We start from the raw sequence: 22,442 nt of genomic DNA on the forward strand, positions 1-22,442 counted from the left end.
CGAACTATAGAGGAATAACTTCACTCTGTGCTGGATCTAAGTTGTTGGAAACTCTAGTAAGCCAAGACCTTCTGCGCGCATCAAAAGCTTATATTTCGCCGGACCAGCATATTTTCTATCCTAGAAGATCTATTTCAACGAATCTAGTACAATTTACTTCTTTCTGTATCACCAATATGGGAGAAGGTGCTCAAATTGATACGGTTTATACGGATCTGAAAGCTGCATTTGATCGAGTCAACCATCAGCTACTGCTCCGAAAAATACATCGACTGGGATCACCGACGGATTTTGTGCAATGGTTGAAATCGTACCTCGTGAATCGACAGTTGTGTGTGAAGCTGGGCAATTGTCAGTCAGTTGCGTTCACTAACCATTCAGGCGTTCCTCAAGGAAGCAACCTTGGACCGTTACTCTTCTCATTGTATTTCAATGATGTGTGCCTTGTTATACCTGCTGGATGCCGATTAGTATATGCGGATGATTTGAAAATATTTCTTATCGTTAAATCTGCAGACGACTGTAGGCAACTACAGAGACTCTTAGATTTGTTTTCCCAGTGGTGCGAGGCCAACTTTATGTGCATAAGCGTTGGAAAATGTGCTGTGATATCATTCTCACGATGTAGGAATCCTTTGATATGGCCTTACACAATCAGAGGAAATGCGATTGAAAGAGTTGCAAGCTTTAGAGACCTCGGGGTGATTATTGATAGTCAGCTTACATTCAGAGAACACTACTCGTACATTATTGCTAAAGCCAACAGGAGCTTAGGATTTATCTTTCGTCTGTCTAAGGAGTTCACCGATCCACATTGTTTAAAGGCTCTGTGGAGCTCTGTTCTTTGGTACGTTCAACACTTGAAACCGCTTCAACTGTGTGGAGTCCGTACCACGACGTCTGGATAAAGCAAATCGAGTCAATACAGGCTAAATTTATCCGGTACGCATTGCGATTTCTTCCATGGAGCAACCCTGATGAGCTTCCTCCATATAAGAACCGATGCCGCTTGTTGGAACTGGACACACTTGAAAAACGGAGAAAGATGATGATAGCCGTTTTCGCTGGAAAAATCATTACCGCGAACATTGATGCTCCTTTTATTCTATCCAGAATCAATTTGAATGTAGTACCCAGACCCCTACGTACTTGAAATTTCCTTAGGCTGGATTTCCAACGAACTGACTACGCTTAGCATGAGCCAATTCGAAGAATGTGCGAAGTTTTTAACTGTGTGTATGACCTGTTTGATTTTAATATGAGTATTGATGTCTTCCGTAATCGTTTATATTCTAGAAATTTGTGATGTTTAATGTTAAAATTAAGAATATTCATGTAGACATTTTTGTTCGATGAATTATGAAATAAATAAATAAAAAAATAAAATAAATAAATAAATATTACATTTCATTTGCCGTAGTAGTTAGGATTTTTTACAGGTGAGTTGATTTCACCTGTTTCTAAGAGAAATTTTTTTTTTTCAATTAGCCGTAAACCACGATTCATAATTAAAAAGAAGTATATCCAAACTTTTTGCAATCTACTACAGATGACACACAGGCTTCGTCCTTTGGCGGAGAGGCCTGTGTCATCCGCAAACAAAGATTTTTGACATCCCTGTGGTAACTCAGATAAGTCAGATGTGAAAATATTGTATAATATTGGTCCCAAAATGCTGCCTTGAGGAACACCAGCTCTTACAGGAATTGTTTCAAACTTGGAGTTCTGATAATTACCCTGATGTGTACGATTTAACAGATAACTTTGAATTATTCTAACAATGTATGTTGGAGAATTAAAGTTTTTAATTTTACAATCAAGCCTCCATGCCAAACACTGTCGAATGCTTTTTCTATGTCTAGAAGAGCAAGACCAGTAGAGTAGCCTTCAGATGTGTTGGAGCGGATTAAATTTGTTACACGCCAAAGTTGGTGAGTGGTCGAATGTCCATGTCGGAATCTGAACTGTTCATTGTCAAAAATTAAAATTTCATTGAATCATCATTCAGTTCAAAATGACTTTTTCAAAAAGTTTAATGAAGGAGGAAAGCAAACTGATTGGACGGTAGCTAGAAAAATATGCCCAACATTTGTTGAATATATCAACCAAAAATGATAAGCTTCCTTCTGAAAATTTCTTGATAAGGATGTTTAAAATTCCATCGTCGCCAGGGACTTTTGTATTTTTTTTTATTTTTTTTTTTCAAAATAATAGTTCTCACTTCTCACTTCGTCTGCCCCTCCGGGATCAAAAAGTAAAACACAACGTAGGGCCTGGTCAACCCTGGACGAAACAGTTCTCTTGGTTGAGAATATTTTCGAAGTCCTGAGTAACTTGATTTTCTATTGGACTAGTAAGTCTTAAATTAAAATCGTGCACGCTTTCAAATTAGCAAATTTTTTTTAGCTTTTTCGCTATTGATTAGTAATAATTTGTTTTCCTCTTTCAATAAATGAATTGACTTCGGAGAGAAAAATAGTGGCACTGAAGAAGACTTCAAGTGGTAGACGAAATACGCGTATCTGTCGAAGATAAGCGTGTGGGGCGGAATTGAAAGGTACAAGGTACTCCAATCTACTTTTTAGTTTCTCTATTTAGATTTTGCTCAGAGGTTTCGAATACATTAAAAAGAGTTGCCTTCTGAGATTGTTTTCAATTTTGTTGATAATTTCCAAAAGGGCTTGCTATTGATAAGTTTCATTTTTAAAATTTTCGTTTCCTTATTGAGAAAATCGTTTTTTTTATTTCTTTCTGCCAATCCTGCCATATATTTTTTATAGTAGAATCGCGATTGCGTTGAAATTACCTTCTCCTCATGATTTGAAGACTCATCAAGAGTTTAAGATCATCATTTATAATCACGGATTCGAATTTTACTTGACATTTAAATAGGGAAGGTGTACCGGTATTCGCCATGTACCAGTTATTCGCCACCCCGAATTATATACCATTTTACGACATATATGGTTGTCAATTGTATAGTGTTTGCTAAATTGCTTTAAGATGATACGGAAACATTCTTGTTAACCGCAAAATTTTCTCATAAAATAATAGAAAAAAATAATTTTCCTTAAAATTTTTGCTCCTTTGCACCTATTTTTCGCCATGGTGTTCCTGATTCGCCACCCTTCATAAGAAATCAACGTAGGTGGCGAATTCAGGAACCGAAATTAAAATCGTGGCGAATACTGGTACAAGTGGTGCAGTATTCGCCACCCCCATTTTTAATACAAAGACAAAGTTTTTGATTAGTTTTTATATTTTCACTATCATGTATGTATGTTTCATATATATTCCAATAGGCTCATAAATAATTGAATTTGGAGTTGAAAATCGCTTCATGGAATATTTGGACTGTAACAGGAACATACTCAGAATGAAAATCAACATAAGTAACCAGTTGGATACAAAGGTGACTAGAGTCGGTTAAGACCATATCAATGGTAGAAGGGTTTCTAGAAGAGTAAAAATAAGTAGGGCTATCAGGGTATTGAATTGAGAAATATCCTGAAGAGCACTCGTCAAATAAAATTCAACCATTGGAATTACTTTGCGTATTATTCGATGTTTGGCATTGAAGTCACCAATGACAAACAATTTTGACTTATTGCGAGTCAATTTCCGCAAGTCATTTTGAAGCAAATTAACATGCTGCTCAGTGTATTGAAAATGCAAATGGGAGCTATTACCAAGTGGTTTTTCAACAGAAACTCCCAAAGTTTCTAAAACCTTGGTTTCAAATAACGAACAATGTTGATGTTTTATACGCCTATGAATGATGATTGCTACGCCCCCACATGCACCATCAAGTCGATCATTACGATAGACAAAAAAGTTTGGATCTCTTTTGAGTTAAGATCCAGGTTTCAAACAAGTTTCAGTTATAACTGCTATATGTATCATATTAGCTGCTTGAAAATGAAACAGCTCGTCCTCTTTACCATCCAAAAAATGAGCATTCCAAATTGAAATATTAAAAACAAATTTTGGATCCATGAAAACATCCGATAACAATTTTGTTCGTAAATTTTACACCAAACTGTACTACTTCAGTCATTGTGGTGATTTTGAACATTACATCAATCATTTGATTCAATTGTTCAGTTAAAAAATCAAAACCAGAGGCAAACATTTCCCTAGAAGAAGGTGCATATTCTGATGATTTTTTAATACGTGATTAATGAAGAGACGATATAAGAAATTTCCTGCTGCGGTAGGAAGTTTTCCATATGATTTGAAACAATTAGAACGGTTATCCGTAGGTAGACAATTGGAAGGGAAGGAGTTGCAACTGCATGTTACAATATCGGCATACGAGTTTGCTTGGGATTCAAAATTCAAAGATTCGAACGGCTACTCGACGGAAGAAAATTAGTTTGTGAATGAGCATGAGCAGCACTTTTCCTAATTTTTTAAAACGAACATTTTTGTGGTACTAAAAGCAGCGTTCAAGTATTTTATTGTTTGTACCACCACTGCACCAAACATACAAGCAGCGTACTCTACTGTACTGATCATTGCAATTATAACATAACAACTGTGACATAGCTTACCATTCGTGGCAGTCTTCTTAATTCTCGATTTGCTCCTTCAGATGATCTCCTCCACTTATGTCGGGTGGGAGCTATCTGCACATATCCATCCATTTTGAAGTGTAATAAGTCGTTCCTATTCAAAACTGCGTAATTAGCTTTTAACACACACTGCCCACACTGTATCATAGCATATTCGTCATCAAGACATTCTACAGTGTAAGGAACATTCCATCACAGTTTATAATAACATTGCATTTGATCCGACACCCTGACAATTCAACCGCTTGTGACAGTTGTAAACATAACGATCAAGGCTCGAAACTTCGATTAAGAAACTCAAAGCTTGGATTGTTCGCTGGTACCCGAGGAGGAAAGAATAACTCGACAATAACTTATGCATACCATATTTTGGTATCATACCACAATTAGGTATTGTTCAGTTATTAATACCTTATTTTAGTATTATAATGGTATTTGAAAAAAGGTTAAAAATACTTCATTTTGGTATTCGTTAGCTATTGAGGACTGCTGGAGGTATTGAACAATTATTGAAAAATTTCACTTTTATATGAAAATCCATCAAGTATTATTTAGGTATTACAATACCTCATCTAATTATCAGCTTGGTATTTGTAGAACATGCAGAAGGTATTATTTGAGGTATTTTACCTCTTATGCAGGGCTCATTCATACCTCATTCAGGTTGTAAGTATTGGGTATGGAATACCTCAATTTGGTATTCAGTAGTTATTTTCTTCTGCTCGGGTATCGATCGAAACAAAAGTTGGTACTCTCATTTTCCCCCAACCACTACACTCAGTTTCGAATTACAGCATAATACGATTCACAAGGAGACAAAGAAATTGTTTCACTGAAATCGGATGTTTACGTCGACACAACCAGCAACGATTAGATTGGCTGTCGTTCAAATAAATCCAGAGCGAGGGAATGCATTTTTTCTCTACATGACACACTCAGCAATATTAAAACTGTAACACTTGACATTTGATTTATGGGTAATAATTTTTCTTCAACATGATCACTGTTTTACGGCCCGATTCGGTCGTGTTTTCTGTTTGATTGAGTTGTCTTCCTGACGACGTTCCACTAACAAAGACAGTTGAATCTTGGAGTCACCTACTCTCCAAGACGTATGTTAATCAACGAGGTAACGCGCGAAACAACTCTTTCAAGTGCAGGTCAGTTGGGGACTGACTTAACGGTAGCCTGCCGCCAACTATTGCCAACTTTCCGCCAGACGTGTAGCGATCCCGTAAAACATCTTACGTTCTCTTGAAGATTTTTGTGTTTATTTCGGAAGACTATTATATACACCAGTCTCGTAATAATGGACCAGCCGAGATTCGATCCAAGTTTGAGCGTAAGTACGCGTGGGTCTTGTTACACAAAGGTAAATCAGTCGACACTAATGGGGGGAAGCCGCACTGTGCAGCTGTTAAAAGGGATGTGAGAGAAACACGTTCATGTGGTTCCTTTTGGTACTTCTGTTGGGGGAGTAAATCACTGTCGACTGTAGAGGAACAGAAGATCAAATCAAGTATATTGCGCATTGGGTTTTATTTTTGTGAATTGTAATAATTTACATGTTATGTATATTAGATGGAGCTTGAAACAATAATCCAACTTTGTAGCATCGGAATACAGATTTTGTCGAAGAAGATTCTAAATTGCTGCGAAGCAATTCATGCAATGAGTATTGACTGTTTAAAGAGAAACTTGTGACGCTCAACGCACCACCATAAGTCATATAACGGTGGGTAGGGGGACATGGGGCAAGAAGGACACCCGGGACAAGAGTGCCACCTCTAATTTTACGTAGTTCAAATCAATTTTTTGATGTTTAACGCAGGATAAGTATAAATTGAGTACTAATTGAGGGTTGTGTAAATATTACAGTTAAAAATGTTTAGTACAAAAAATTAGAAAAATGTCTTTAACTCACCAACGCAAAATATGCGAAATATTATAAGAATGTAAGTCTGGAAAACAAGGTTTGACTCCCAATAAATACAAATCATATTGATTTTTCCGCACAGTATTGATGATTTTCAATTGTTTAATATAGCTGTGAGGATTTTTTTTTCGAAAAAGTCCTTTTGACATTAAATTTTACATATATAATAACAGTATGTCTTATGGGGCAAGAGGGACACCGCAATTTTCTCATATAAAATCAAATAAACTTTTATTTTTCTCGTTTAATATTGCATTCAATCAATGTTTCCTACTAAATAAAATCAAAATAAACCATCTTGGACATTCAAAATGGTTTCTGAAAATTTTTACTATTATTGTTACAGTCAAATAAGATGAAAACTAAATTAATTTCGTAAAATTACTGTTTAACTATAAGTCAATTTTTATCCCTCAGTTTTTATCTTTACTTACTCTACAATTTATCCTTTAGGCGGGGAAATAATAATATACAAAACTTTTGGCATTTTGCTCTGGTGGTCTTCTTGCCCCATACGAGTGGCACTCTTGCCCCGTGCCTCGTTTAAAAACATCATAAGAAGGGACATTTTCAAAAATCTCAAATCATCATGTGTTTCTTATATTTTTGCAATCTATCGATAACAGCATTTAGAACAAGAGCTGAGCTTGCCCCTACACTGGAATAATCTTCTAAAATTGTGCTAATCAACCATGATTTGAACCTATATATATCTTAAGGTGTCCTTCTTGCCCCCAGCCCCCCTATTAGAACTAAGTTGGAGGTGATGATTTCTCATTTTGGACGTAAACATCACCTCCAAACACTAGCGATTTTGCGGTGGGATGTTGATGTTTGATCACGAATATGATCCGTTACATCGCAACGCAATGGCTGATATTACAATGACAATTCATGTGTAGATAATAAAGGTTAAAGTTGATGCTTTTTCATAAAGTGCCTGAGTGCAAAACATTGAGTATCCTAAAACGGGGTGAAGTTGACTACTTTTTAGAGGTTCTTATAATTTATTGTGGGATGAATGTATCATAATCCAAATATTTATGAAACCTTTACTGATTGGATGTTTATCGAATTAACAAAAAGGAAATTTTGACAAAATATAATCATAACAAAAAAAATCAATAAGTGTAATTCTTGACGCCTTCCTTAGCCGAGTGGTTAGTCCGCGGCTGCAAAGTAAAGCCATGCTGAAGGTGTCTGGGTTCGATTCCTGGTCGATTCAGGATCTTTTCGTAATTAAAATATCCTTGAATCCCCTGGACATAGACTATCATCGTACCTGCCACACCATATACTAATGCGAAAATGGCAACTTTGGCAAAGAAAGCTCTCAGTTAATAACTGTGGAAGTGCTTATAACAGCACTAAGCTGAGTAGCAGGCTCTGTCCCATGTCTTATCGATTCATCGATTTTATCGAATCATTTGAATCGATTCGATTTTCATGTTCATATGATATTTTACAAAACATTCTCTCAAAATGAGACCAGATGCAATTGCATTTGATTTTTAAATTCCTTCAATAGAATAGCGTTTGAAATTAAAAATTATGTATTAGGCAGATTCGAACCTAGGTTTATGATTCATCAGCTTACTACAAAATTGTAAGTAATTTAATCATTTTCAATCGAAACAAATAATCGAATGAGGAAAATCGATTGACTCGATTTTGAGTGCTCCAAACATCGATTTTAAAAATCGATTAGTCGGAATCAAAAAATCGATTTTTGGAACATCGATTAAAAATCGCCCATCGCTAGTCCCAGTGAGGACTTTATTCCAAGGAGATGTGAAGTTTTTGATTCCGGGTGAAGTTGATCAAATACTGTGATGATATTCTAAAAAAATAAATAAATAAGCTACTCACTAAAATTGTATTCGGCAAATCTAAATCAATTCTCAAAAAGCTAACAACTAGTTTAAAAATCTATCAATTTTGGAATTGAATTTAGTGAATTATAGAATAAACCACATTCAACGCCTAAAAGTATGCACTTTTCTTTGATATTGGCATCCAATTCACGAAAAGAACTTTTTTCTTTGTAAATGAATTTTAATCTTCAAATCAAATTCAAAACTGGGTTCAGGAACAAATCTGGAATGTATAGAACAATTTATTCCAATGTTATCTTAAATGGCCTTGACAATAATCGTTTCCCAAGTAACCAAACAGCATTTAATTTACCCTGCATGCCATTGTAGTGCTATTATAAAGCTGGCATACCCTATATAGGCCGTTTAATAGAACTATAAACCAAAAATGCTAATTAACGGGCTAGTGGTTGCTTGGGTTGTTTGAAAAATATAACTCTCAATATTCTGGAAATTAGGCTCCAAAAGTTCGTATTTTCTGAATAATGAAAACATTGCTGTTTTAGAATTTTTAGCATAAATCAGTATAATAATTGCGTATGATATCCCATTTTTTATAAGATGCTCTACTCGGTCCGGTGAAGATGGTTTCCCTTATAAGAATTTATTAAAAAAATCATATATCGATTACAACTCGACTTATGTCCGAAAAAAATAATTTAAAAATAGGCAAAATTACTGAAGGCATTTCTAAGACAATATATAGATCTTTTCATGAAATTTCAACTTGACAAGGTTTTCTTCAGGGAGCGACGTGGCGTAGTTAGCTACGCGTTCGCTTCATAAGCGCGGATGGTCATGCGTTCGATTAACATTCGTAAAATGAGCAATCAGCTGATCCAAAACGGCTCGTAAAATGGACTATATAATCCCCACGTAATCTGGACCCGCTCGAGTGTCCAAATTCTTCAATCGAGTTAGTTTAGTACACCAGTGGACAAGATAAAGTAGAATAGCTTCACAAACTCTGTACTAAACATGAACAGCTGTTAAATTTGAAATCGCTCTAGTGATGCTCAAGGTTGCGGATAAGAGCTCAATAGGTTAAAAAAGAGGATCTTCAGATGGATGGCAGAAATTCACCCTAGTGTAAATAAGTTCAACAAAATCGATCATAGTTAATTTTTCCAGCAAAAAATTCTTTCTTTTATTGCGTATTTTTTCACTACTGGACTGCGAAGTGCGAAAATGCGAATAAAAGTGCAGGATTGCATCGAATCATGTTGTAAAACCTTCTGCAATAAGTAGTCAACTGGTGAAAGAAATGCGCAATATTTTACTTAATTTTTGTTTAAGTGATTTCACATGAAAAAACCTTATTGGTTAAAATCCAAAGTACATTTTTCCAAGAAAATTTGCTGTTATATTTTTTTTACGAAACTCCAAAAAATAGTTGAACAATTTCCAACAGATTTGTAACTAAATTTTCGAAGCTATCGTTGGATATTTCTTGATGAATTAAAGTATAATCAAATTCATCAAGGAATATCAAACTTTTGTTTCAAATCTCTTGGAAATTAGGCAAATAAAATTGTGTTCATACTTTCAAAGTTATATTTCTTGGAGGATAACCATTTCTTCTATGCCTACTTTTTATCCCCAAATTGATTCCGGAATATATTCCCGGATTCAACTAGGAACATTTACTTAACCTTTTAAAAGTTCAAAGTTTTGCCTCGCAATTCCTTAAAAAAATATCGATCCTGTCTAATCTAATGTTGAGATATTTTGCTGAAAGTTCTTCTAGAAATTCATCAAAGAATTTCTCCAACAGTTTTCCAAAAAAATATCTTTTCAGACTTAAAAAAGCAACACTTTACAGACTCTAAATAAAGGAATAATTCTAGAGGTTTTAAAATTGCAGAGTTGTTACACGTTTTGTTTCTGATTTCTGAAAGTCCAAGAGTCCATGAAGAATTCATCAGAAAATTTAAAACTATTGCAAAATATTCATCCAAGATTTAATCCAACATAATATTACATTATGAATTTAATCGTAAGACATTTTCGGAAATGTTCACAAAAAATTACGACAATACTTTTTCATTAAACTTTGACAGTTGTACCACAATAATTAAGAATAGTCTCTCCAAAAAAGTTTGTTTGAAATTTATGAGAGTAGGGAAAAAAGATTTTCAAATCAATCTGTTTGCCCAATTTACTAAGATGTTGAGTACAAATACCTCCTGTAAACATTTTATCCGTTTCAACGCTTATGTTATAAAAGACGTCGAAAACGGTCAAGAATTTTTGTAATGAATCCTACAAACTTTTCTGTGAGGTGACTATATACCTTTCAGGAATTTGTTTTTTTTTCGATTCAATAAAATATTATCCAATCCAATAAAATATGGAGTGATTCGCAGAGTAATTTGTAAAGAAATCCCTAAAAACTATTTAGGTATTCCTAGAGTAGTTTTTGAACCAAAAGTGGACAGAGAATAGCTTTCTAGAAGTTATTTACGGCAGAATCCAGCGATTAACATTCGGAAAAACTGTTGCTGAACTCTCTGAAGAATACGTGGAAAGAATACATGCTTGGTGATCTTTAAGACAACTTCGATGATACTCCTGAAATGTAATGTACAATTTCTTGGAAAAATCTAAATCCTAAATAAATGATCAATAAACAACTGGATGATATTTAAAACTAACAATTGGAATTTATGTGTAATAAGTAAATAAAGGACCTTAATATCGCCTTTCAGATTATTCCAGTGCTATAGGCAGATGCCTTGCTACAATAGATGGTAGAACCAAATCATCATCATCATCATCATCATCAATAAGTAAATAAAGGACCTTAATGAAGAAACGTTTAAAATAATTAATGAAGCATTCTCTCGGAATTCTTTAAGATATTTTTGTATGCAAATTGATAGAGATTCTTCGAGAAATTTACTGGTAAGAGAAAGCAGCCTATGGAAATTTCAGCAAAATCTTTAGATTAATAATTACTATTATTATTATTATTATTATTATCTTTATTAAGGAGATTTTCAGCCCTATGGCTGGTTCATCTCCGATCCCGGGAATAATTTGAGAATTTCTGAATAAACTTTGCGAAAACTGGTAAAAGAGTTCTTGGAGAAAGCATTAAAAAAAGAACGAAAATAATTCATGGAAATATCTCCATGGGAATTCGTTGAGGAATCTCTTAGAAGCACAAACAGAAAAAAATATTTAATTTTCAATGTAATGTAAACTGAAGTCTACTGTAAAAATAAATCAAATTCGTGTGTTGTTATAGCATCATGTAAATTTAAATGAATAGTTTTCAACTAGATATGGTTGAATATTACATGATCGTGTAAATTTAAAGTGAATTAAATTGAAAAATAATGCGTTGGTCGTTGAAATTTAGGTTTATTTTGATGCTCCAAATATGTGCATGAAAATAAACTTAAATTTACAACATATTTTTAGCTGTGCATGGTTGAATACCTGGAAATTTCGTTAAAGGCGTACTCGTAACAGAGGAGTACGCCTTTGTTAAAGACGTACTTCTCTGTGTCTTTCGGAAGAATTCTTGAACGATTTTGTTTACTGGATTAGAAAAAGAATAAATACTTTCCGTAGTGAAAATTGTAACAGTGTTACAAATAACACTGATGTGTGGCGATGTGACACAAAATCACAAGCAAATAAAATCAATACCTATAGGTGATAGATTGTGATTAAAATAATAATTGAGCTTAATCTAGGACTGTCAAACACCGTTCGTTTGCTTTTATAAAACTATGGTTGAAATTCACGCGTCATGAACAATGTACAACTTTCCTATTTTGTTTTTTAGTAAGAATAAAAATAAAGTGAATAATTACAGCTCATAGTCAAATTATATTTTAGTCAAACGACTTTCGCTTTCCTCGCAAGAACAGTATAATCTTACAGAGCAGACGCACTGTTTATCTCAAAGTTCATCGCCAGCTGTTGTATAGTAACCTCTTGATTTGAATTTGCAAATCCTGTTCGATATTTACACTTCTCGCTGAGCTTATATCCATTAAAAGTATCTGTTTACTGGTTTTCATCATTCATATACAACTCATCGAAAGTGGTTTTCACCAGTCGGTGGTTCAGTCAGGAATCCGAAAACGTAGATGTAGAAACTTTTTGTACATAAGATTAATTGATTGTGTTTTTTTTTTGTGTTTGTTTTTAATTGACTACAAATTTGTTTCATGGGATTTCAACTGATCCGTCAAAGGCGTGTAAATATGTCAATGTAAGTATTCGTTTCCATTCATATTTCCTGTGGGCGATTCTTGTTTGCAATGAGGTTCGCAAATTTGATTGACATTCTGACATTTTCTTGTTTTTTTTTTTTTTTATTTTTTTGGCAGGCAATAAGCAATTTCAGCCTTTGATCGCGTGTTGAACGTTACCTTTTTTAATTGAGCTCTCGCCGAGCGGTGTCACGAACACATGCGTAAATTTGCTGGTTGAAAATACTGCCATCAGATTTTGCTGGGAACAGCTGATCTTTGTTTATATTTTCCACCAGCAATTTTTAAGTAGTGTTGGTGACATGTACCGTGTATGTACACGAGCGCAGAAACCACTATTATGTCCCCACTGGGACAGATCGTACTGCTCAGCTTAGTGTTCAATGAGCACATAAATTAACAAGGAGCTAAATCATGTGACAGTCACAATCATACTTTTTATAAAGGAAAGTTCCGAATTTTTACAACATGCCCTGCTCAGCCTCCTTCATGGTATTGAGTTCGCCGTAGAATAGAGCCCGAAGTTCATTCTTCACCACATTAAACCGTTCAGTACAACTTTCAAAACAAAAATGGTGCCGATATACCTCTTCAAACGTCAAGGCCACTGGAAGTAGCAGTGTTTTATATACACCCCCCTCGGCCCATGGGACCACCTCCCGTGATTATAAATTTGACAAAAACCCATAAGATTGCTACATTCTTCAATTTATATCTTCGAAACTATCAAACATAGAAAAAAAAAGACGTACAGCACTTTGGATGGAAAAAGTTTAAGGAGTGTTGTCATATATACTTTTTATGGGTGGTCCGATAAGCATAAACATTTGGCCTTTTGCATGTTTCAAGTTAATAAATATTGGGCCAAAATAAGGATGCAATCGGTGATGGTTCAACACGTTCTTCGAACACTTGGTATGGAATGACCCATTTGTACAATCATCATCTCAAGGAGTCGTAGTGTTCTACTTCTCAATACATTATGTACTAGTTTGTTCCTTAGGTCTAGCCGATAACTGTCCTACAACGTTTGTCAATCACACCGACGATCGTGTCTAATCATCTCAAAGTGCTCCAGGGAAGGTTCATTCATTACAAACGACATCAAGGGCAAAATCGAACACTATTGGCAGTAAATCAAACGATTTACTTTGTAGGAATCGACACGCCCCCTTGGCCATGGTCGCGTGTAACATTTTCTCCTTTGAACGCATTAGACATTCATCAAACTGAGTTGAGAGGAGACATATCACAGACATGGGTTCTCAAACTATGGAATAATAATGTTACGTAGAACAACGTAACAAAAATATTTTTTTTAACTGTCTCAAAGATTAAATCATATGTCTCTAATTAGTTTCAGATAGTTGAATCTTATGCCGTTCTCAGAAATGTGCACGTCACAATTTTGAGCTACAGCTCATCAAAATTGTTCAAAACACTGGCTCTATCAATATGTACATGAAATTTGCATTTTTACATTTATCTTAATCAGATTTAGACCACCCAACATGCGAAATTAGACTTGAACTTTCATGTAGAATAATTCTATTTGCTTTGAATTGCACAATTAAATTTTAACTAATCGATTTTTCAACATGCAAACAATCATTTTTCAACATGCCAACAATCATTTTGTATGGAGACTGGTACAAAATGATTCGTTTCTTTTATATGGCAAGATATCATACTTCTCGTATGCATAAAAATATCTATTGAGCATCGGAAATTCTTTGAGAAGTATTCTTTAAAAATGTTTCACAGTGTAATCAGTTTGATATACCGTCATCATATGTGAGAATGGGTCAAAATAGCTTATGTCCTAGTTGCAAGCTTGAAATGTTTGATACTCATGCTCTTTGGCATGAGATTGGCTAGTAGATAATATTCGCATAACTCACTAACCATAAACCGAATATATGTGATGGTATTAAATGCGAAAAACCATTTGTAATGAATTGAAGCACCCAAGATATAACTCATTTTAAATATTCATAAGTTTAAGTTGATTTTAATGATCGAGATGGACCCACCCAGCTTCGTGTGCGGCGGTTTAACGTTGTGAAGTCGTGTGTGCAACTAGCTGCACATGTAAGCAGGAGTATAGCCTAGCATCAAAAGCTAGTATTTATGGCGTAAGATCTCGTTTTTGACAGATTGGCGAAGTAGGTACAGATTGGATGATAAGATAATGATGGATGTAAACTGTTTATCAATTAGAATTCATTCGTCTGCTGGTTATGATGTAGTTTAACGTGTTTATAGAACATACTGAGCGATTTCATTCAATTCAAAACTCCCCTTTTGATGTGGTCTTCTGACTGATTTTGTTTCTTCCTTTATCAAAATACTTGACATGATTAACTAATTAACGTTAAATATTTTATTTCTTACTAATAGAGTGTCCGTTCGATTTTAGCAGCACGTCCAAAAATTTCATTCATTCATTCATCACTTTGCAACTTGTTGCATAAATAACTATTAAAGAATGCTTTCAGTTGGAAAAATATCCTTCTAATGATTATGGCACGACAAAAATATTTGTATCTTTAATTTTACTATCAAAAATTTCATATTTTCCTTCTAAATGCAACAGATATGATACAATCAATTCAATTATTAGCAAGGTCTTCGTCACATTTAACATGCGCCTGCCCTCCGAGGTAAAGCGATAGGTTTTCGAGCGTGGGCGTTCATTTTTCTCCCCAAGCTTTGTGTATTATAAATGCCGCCACCGTAAAGTAGATTGTTCCGTAGCCACCGCAGATGTTGCTTTGCTTGCTCTGAAGTGTCGCGTGAATGTGACTTATCATATGCTCCTCTGGTTGTCTCAACAGTGCAGCTAGGAACAGAACCTTGACACAGAAATTTCCACCTATAATCATCCTCTCTGCTCCCTTCAACAACCCTTAGTATATTAAGTGATTGGCAGTACGATCAGCTCCTTCCATAAGCCCGGCAAGAGGCGGGCGGAATAGATTTCTGAAGGTAGTGGCTCATATATTGGACCCTTCAAAACATGGCTTGCAATGTTTATCACTTATGTTTCCTGGACACTCACTATTAATTATACAAAATAAAGAAAAAAATGGTAGCTTTTCTGTACACGAGCTATTACCTTATCTGTTCCAAATGTGTTCAACATGGTGTTAAACTATCATTCAGAAAAACCAACAACTGATGCATTTTAATTAATTTACCTCCAGCAAAGTGTACTGGTGGTTCTCCCTGGCTTTTTCTGTTATAATAATTCATTCACCTAGAGCTCGTGTTGTGTGGTGTAGGTTAGATTGGGGAGATTAATACTACATATAAAAACATATCATTTATCTAAATAAATCTACCCTGATACAAAATAATGAGTGAAATGATTTTAGAATACATTAGGATGTACGACAATTCAATGCATATAACATGTTCAGTAGGGTGGCCCATAATGATCAAACTACAAAAATCTCAGGTTTGCCTGCTCATTTGAACTGCCAGAATTAAAAAAAAATGGCGAGGCTAATCGAACTTGAACTTTGTATGGATAACACCGATAAAAAATATAAAAAACGGGTCCCATTACATTTTTAACCGTGAATGGCGCAGTAGTTGATGAATTTTATTCATGGTTCACATGATGAATCTTCATTCTAAATAGAAGAGACTCCAATAAACCGATAGCCTTTCCGTTTAGAAATAAAAATGATTTGCCCAGACGGACTTTGCATCCCAAAAATGTATGTACTGCCGTTCTACACATATTTCTCCAGCGGTCCACAAGATTTACATACAACATACGACAAGTAGACAATGAAATCGTTATGCCATCGCAGATTCATATGCATTTCAATGTTTTAATACGTCATGTTTGCTCTATTTTATTTCAACACACATCAGATTGAAACACAATTATTTTTCAGTCAATTTTAAAATAACATTAATTTTCACATATTATTAACATACAGCACTGACCCGATATTGTCAGCCCCTGTTTATTATCTTTTGATTCTCTACTAAACTACCCATAAAAGCATCACTGTCGCATATGAGGAAAGTAGGCATTGAGAAAATAGCGCTTAAAGTTTGAAGTTCATCTTCTCATACAAATGTTCATAATTTTCTAGTACATTTCTGCATACAATGTTCATTTATCACCAGCACACAGATAACTAATTTCGCTTCTATTGATCAGCAAAAAACACAAGCTTGATCACAAGTTACGTTTTGTAGTTGCAATTTTGCTTCAAAGTTTTGTCTTTATTTTCCAATATGGGACTACACCAAATTCATATCTTTTCAACATATTCGAACAAAGTGTTTTAATATTTATATGCGTGGTAGGGCAAATATTAAAATATATATGCCATGCCATGAAATGGCAGGTAATAGTTCAAAAATCTATATGGAACTATTTAGCGATTTTTTATCAAGCCTGTAACGGGGTGAAACCGCCCTACGGGGCAAAAGCGACCAACACAATTTTTGTACACAATTTTGCGAATAAATACATCAAATCATGATATTTAATGATTTTTACATTGTTTAAACTGGATGTATCCAAGGTTTTAAAAGCGCTAATGGCTGCTGCAAACGGACTCACTTTCTGGTAGGGATCAAACTATCTGACGATTGGCTTGTGTCGTTTTATATTGAGCGGATCCAAGCCAAATGTCATCTATAGTCGAAAATGTAATTTGGAACCGTTTTTCCCATTGATCGATTTTCCCCATACAAACTTCAAGCTCGTTCAACCCTCTATGACGGATTCTACACAAACTTTCACTGCAACTTTTGTTTAACTTCAAGCTTTCATTTACCCCAAACTACCTTATGTCATCGGCGACACACAAGATTTGATTGAAGACAATTTACATGGTCGGTTACGTTCTACTTGTACACACAAACCATGTTCCATATTCTAAGACAGTGCGATGATCAATTTGCTCAACTGTATTTTATATTACTAAGAGTACACGCGAGATCATGTAATTATAGTCGCTCTAGAGGAGCTTTAATTGAATAATTATGTAAATAGTAATTAAATTTAAATAAGCATCAGTTTGCTCCTGCTGTTGCACGACATACATCGAGGCGAGCCTCTAAATCGTTCTCAGGGTGGATAAATACTGTCCAAAAGCAAAGCGAGGGTAATTTAGAGCGAAATATAGATTTAACTAATTTTCAGTTATTATGATCTTATTCTAATGGTGGACACTTACCTCGTCGTTCGCTTGCTGCTGATAGTTGCCATGCAGTTGAGCTGGGCTGAGACGCATGAGTCGCGTTATTGAGGACGTACTTCCGGTGCCTTGACTGGATGTGGTCCCAGGCGAGTTCGCCTCCATTAGGTGCATTATCAGCGGAGAATGCTCTGTGGGAAGGATCGGCAATATAAGATTTAATTATAAAAGTGATTTGTATGCTATTCAAGGATCGTGTAGCTTACAGGTTTCGTAGGAGAGCGGTTCATTTTTCGTGGGAAAACAAGTTATGAGATGACTTAAGGCTGAAATGAGATTCGAGCACTTTTACTTTTTTCTGACCAGAAAATTGTTACCGTTTAACAAGTAATGACGAAACAATAATTTCCATGTAGTAAATAAAATACTACATTCACATTTACTTCCTGCCTTTCTTCCTCAAGCTACAATCGAGATAGATCTTGCAAAGAATCGCAATAGAGTAGAAGTACCAATTATGACCATAATACCAATTATGACAATAGTGGAAACCAGTGAATCAAATGTTCATCAAAGGAGACAAAACCAAACAACAAATAAAGCTCGCTCACAACCCATTCATCGATACTTTTGCGGATTGGGATATAATCAAAAGCAAAATTGTCATGACAATAATAGGGTATAACATTGTTGCAACGTTTTCAACTTGCGAATAATAAGTAATTTTATACACAAAACCAAATTTGTTGTATGCATGCTGCTCGATATTGTGCCAATGTTTACCAGCACAGAGAAAGTTCTCGAAAATTGCAATGCGAAGCCCAGAAAATCGCTGCGCACGTGATGATCGATCTTTGTCATATATATATTATGTTCAAGTTGTGATAAACTAATGTTGCGGAAAAAAATGCTGCAACAAGAATAGGAGATGATAATGTCTTTGTTTCTCCGTGTTAGGTGACAATTTATTCACTGGTGGGAACAAAAATAGATTTTTCTCATTGTTCCACTAGGCTAATGTTTACAGGAATGAAAAGTCTACTTGTTTTTGATGATAACTAGACAATGATTAGAACATTCGTGCAATCTATTTCGAAATATTAACATCTGAATACCTTGCCTCACACATACACTCCCGTGCATAAGAACCCCCCTCCCTAAAATCATACAAAAGTGTTTTGTCCATTTCTCTGTGATAACACGTCTAATTGAAGCCATAGATGGCGCATTCGAAAGTCAATAAGTTATTCTTACTTCGTACGTAGATTTACGAAAACATTTTTTTTAATTTTGTATACTTAATTTTTACTTAAAGTTGTGACATTTAAAAAAAAACACACTGAAAAAATATGGCTAATTTTTTTAGCATTGACCGACCAAAATTTTAAATCAATGTGCCATTAGAATTGTAATTTTATATTCTTTAAAGAGCGCTCATGAAATTTTGGCGAAAAAAAAATCTGAAAACTATTTAAAATCAATGAAATAGTCATTCAAATCATCGTACAAAAGTTTGGGTTCACCCCTTAGTAACGAAACAGTTCGTTAAGTCATTATCAAATTTTGTGCTCAATTACTAGGATTTATCAATCATACAGTTGTGTTCAGAATAATAGTAGTGAAAGCCGATTTCCATTCAAAATGCTCAACTTTGGCATGCTATAACTTTGTTTCCATTTGAACAATCGGCATGAAATTACAAATATAGTCAATTTCATAATGACAAAATTTGAAAATTTTCACACTACCGGCCAAAAAGTTAAGCACCAGGTGAAATCGCTCAAAATAATAGTAGTTTTTCTTTTGTAAATTTTTGTTCAGCAACAATTTTGTAAAAAAATGGCTTGTTTATACATTTATAGCATGGGTGTAAATGATTGAAACGATGTATAAAGAAAAAAAAAACTCAAAGTACAGCGGACATTTGAATTATTAAAACTACTATTATTTTGATCGATTTCACCTGGTGCTTAACTTTTTAGCCGGTAGTGTGAAAATTTTCAAATCTTGTAATTATGTAATTGACTATATTTGTAGTTCACTGCCAAAATTTCAAGCCGATTGGTCATATGAAAACAAAGTTACAGCATGCCAAAGTTGAGCATTTTGTATGAAAATCAGCTTTTACTACTATTATTCTGAACACAACTGTACGTTCGAAAACATTAACAAGCGACAGCTGCTAATTTTATGTTAGAGAAGGCTATTTTAGCAATGCTCAATTTCTGAATTTTCGTTGTTTTTTTTTCTCCAAAATCTTGTACCGAAGAGGCAATATGAGTTCATTAATGTTTTTTCCTTTTTATTAATGACGGATTTCACGCCAACTCGACACGCGATTGGCAGTACCCCTTCAGAATTTAATGAAACCTTCTGGATGTCAAAAGTATGTGAAGCTTATATACTTTGCATATTTTGTTTTTTCAAAATCGATCTAGACCAACATTTGGAGAGGGTAAAAGTTATTTTTACTTTTTTTTTATAAACCCGTGTAATTCGAAAACGGTAAGACTTACAAAAAAGTGTTGTATGGGGGACTGTCGTCAATTTAAAAAAAACGGCCATTTCAGATTTTGATCATCCTTAAGCAAAAAGTTTCGTAATTAAATTTACTAAAGGTCGTCCATACATTGCAAATTGGGCATATTTTAGGGAAAAAAAATTCTAACATCGTTCTTTTTAAGTCCAAAATGAATTTTTTATTTTTTTTATTCGCTTTGAATAGTCTAGTATGATCATATTTTCAAATGATAAATGAGTTTTAATTACAAAATAGATTATATTTGTTTTATTGGGAGTAGTTGAAAGAAATAAAACGGAGTTATACAGAGTTTTTTTTAATTAAATACAATTGATCTCGCACCTAACCGCTTATGAGAAAATCAACTCCGTCTAACAATCCGATGGGTTTTTTATGGTTGGAAAGATATCACAATAATTTTTCATTTCTTATTTGGTGAAAGCCAATCCTAACAGGTGCCTAGAAAGGGCCAATATTACTCCTTAAAACAAGGTGAAATACTGGTAATTAGCGGCTCTTCTGAAAATTATAGTTTTATAACACAAAACGCTGCTCAAGGATATCACTGAAATAATTCCCAAGCAACGATACACCCATTCGAGATTTACCATAAAAACGATTATACATTGGAAAACGTTAGTTTTATTATAATATCAGAAGTGTTGACCCATGACACAGTAGCAGTTCAGCTATTTATTTCAAAATTGATAAATTTTGTTAAACAAAAAATAAATTTCTAAAAAGTTATTTCTATGTCAGATAGAGCTGCAGCTCATTATAAAAATAATAAAAAAAATCCAGCTTATGTAATTTCAAAAAAAAAAAAATACATGGATTGGAAGCAGAGTGGCACTTTTTTGTCACATCCCACGGCAAAGGCCCCTGTGATGCTATTGGTGGCACTCTCAAGCGAATGGCAAAAAGAGCAAGTCTTGCAAAAGACTATGGAAACACAGTCGCAACTCCGCGAGAACTATTCGACTGGGCAGTGAAACAAACTGATACATGTATCACACAAATTGAATTTTTGTTATATAACAATATCTTAAAATTTCTGAGGAATTGGTGGAATTGTTTGATAAGGTTAAAACTGTACTGTGTAAAATATTATTGTTTTATGCCTATTAGTGATACATATATTGCAGCCAAACGGTATACCAATTCAGATGCTGAACCAAAAATATTCAATTCATTCAGTAAAGCCCAAAAATAATGTAAATATTCATGTATCTGCACATGACGTTTTAGGATATATAGCAATAATGAAAATAATAATGCATGATAAAAACAAACCATGACTTTTTTTCATAAGCATAATATTGACCCTTTCCAGACACCTGTTAGGATTGGCTTTGACCAAATAAGAAATGAAATATTATTGTGATATTTTTCCAACCATAAAAAATCCCATCCGATTGTTAGACGAAGTTGATTTTCTCATAAGTGGTTTGGTGGGAGAACAAATGTATTTAATTAAAAAAAAACTCTGTATAACTCCGTTTTATTTCTTTTAACTACTCCCAATAAAACAAATATAATCTATTTTGTGATTAAAACTCATTTATCTTTTGAAAATATGATCTGTTTGTATTTTTTTTATTTCCACAACATTTCAACTTTTCCGTGAAGCCATTGCAATGAACTCAATTAATATCAGGTTAACACAATATTTCTGGAAAATTTTACAAGCGATCGTAACTTATTAGCGTTACCTTATCAATCGTTCTGGATGGCATTTGAGTTCATTTCGTACAAATAATCGGTAGCTCATGCCGGAAACATTTATGGTGAATGCTTGCATTGCTACCTTATTCATATTTTCTATGATCATCATCATAAGTACCCACTCTAAGAAGTATATCGTAACTTCGCTAACACTAATTCAGATTCCAACTTTTTTCAAAACCGAAAGTAACAACTAGATCAACAAATCTAGAAAAATAAAAATGTACGACGATCCTTTATTTCATCGGTGCATTTACGTCGCGATTAGACAGGTAGCAATGATAGTTGAAAATCGTTTATTCAGCCTCAAAAAGCTGTACAAACCGATTTTATGCAGCTTTTATTCAGCTATCAATGTTACTTGGGTGTTGCAGGTCAAGTTTCGTTTACTACAACTTAAGGGTTTAACGCGTCG

The 22,442-nt window shown here is 34.4% G+C and overlaps 1 protein-coding gene across 3 annotated transcripts in view; it reads right to left on the reverse strand.

Moving 5' to 3' along the window:
- Window positions 1-22,442, reverse strand: part of LOC5565670 (sterile alpha and TIR motif-containing protein 1) — a 151,031-nt gene that overhangs the window by 118,702 nt on the left and 9,887 nt on the right. For 2 of the 3 annotated variants that reach the window (XM_021842618.1, XM_021842619.1), the window contains exon 2: window positions 17,821-17,972. In XM_021842618.1, the coding sequence (XP_021698310.1) occupies window positions 17,821-17,972 (152 nt within the window). Of the gene's footprint in view, window positions 1-4,553; window positions 4,662-17,820; window positions 17,973-22,442 lie in introns of those variants that run through there. The other variant, XM_021842620.1, reaches the window with a different exon arrangement.

Source organism: Aedes aegypti, chromosome 2 (genome assembly GCF_002204515.2).
Source record: "Aedes aegypti strain LVP_AGWG chromosome 2, AaegL5.0 Primary Assembly, whole genome shotgun sequence".
Taxonomy (NCBI): domain Eukaryota; kingdom Metazoa; phylum Arthropoda; class Insecta; order Diptera; family Culicidae; genus Aedes; species Aedes aegypti.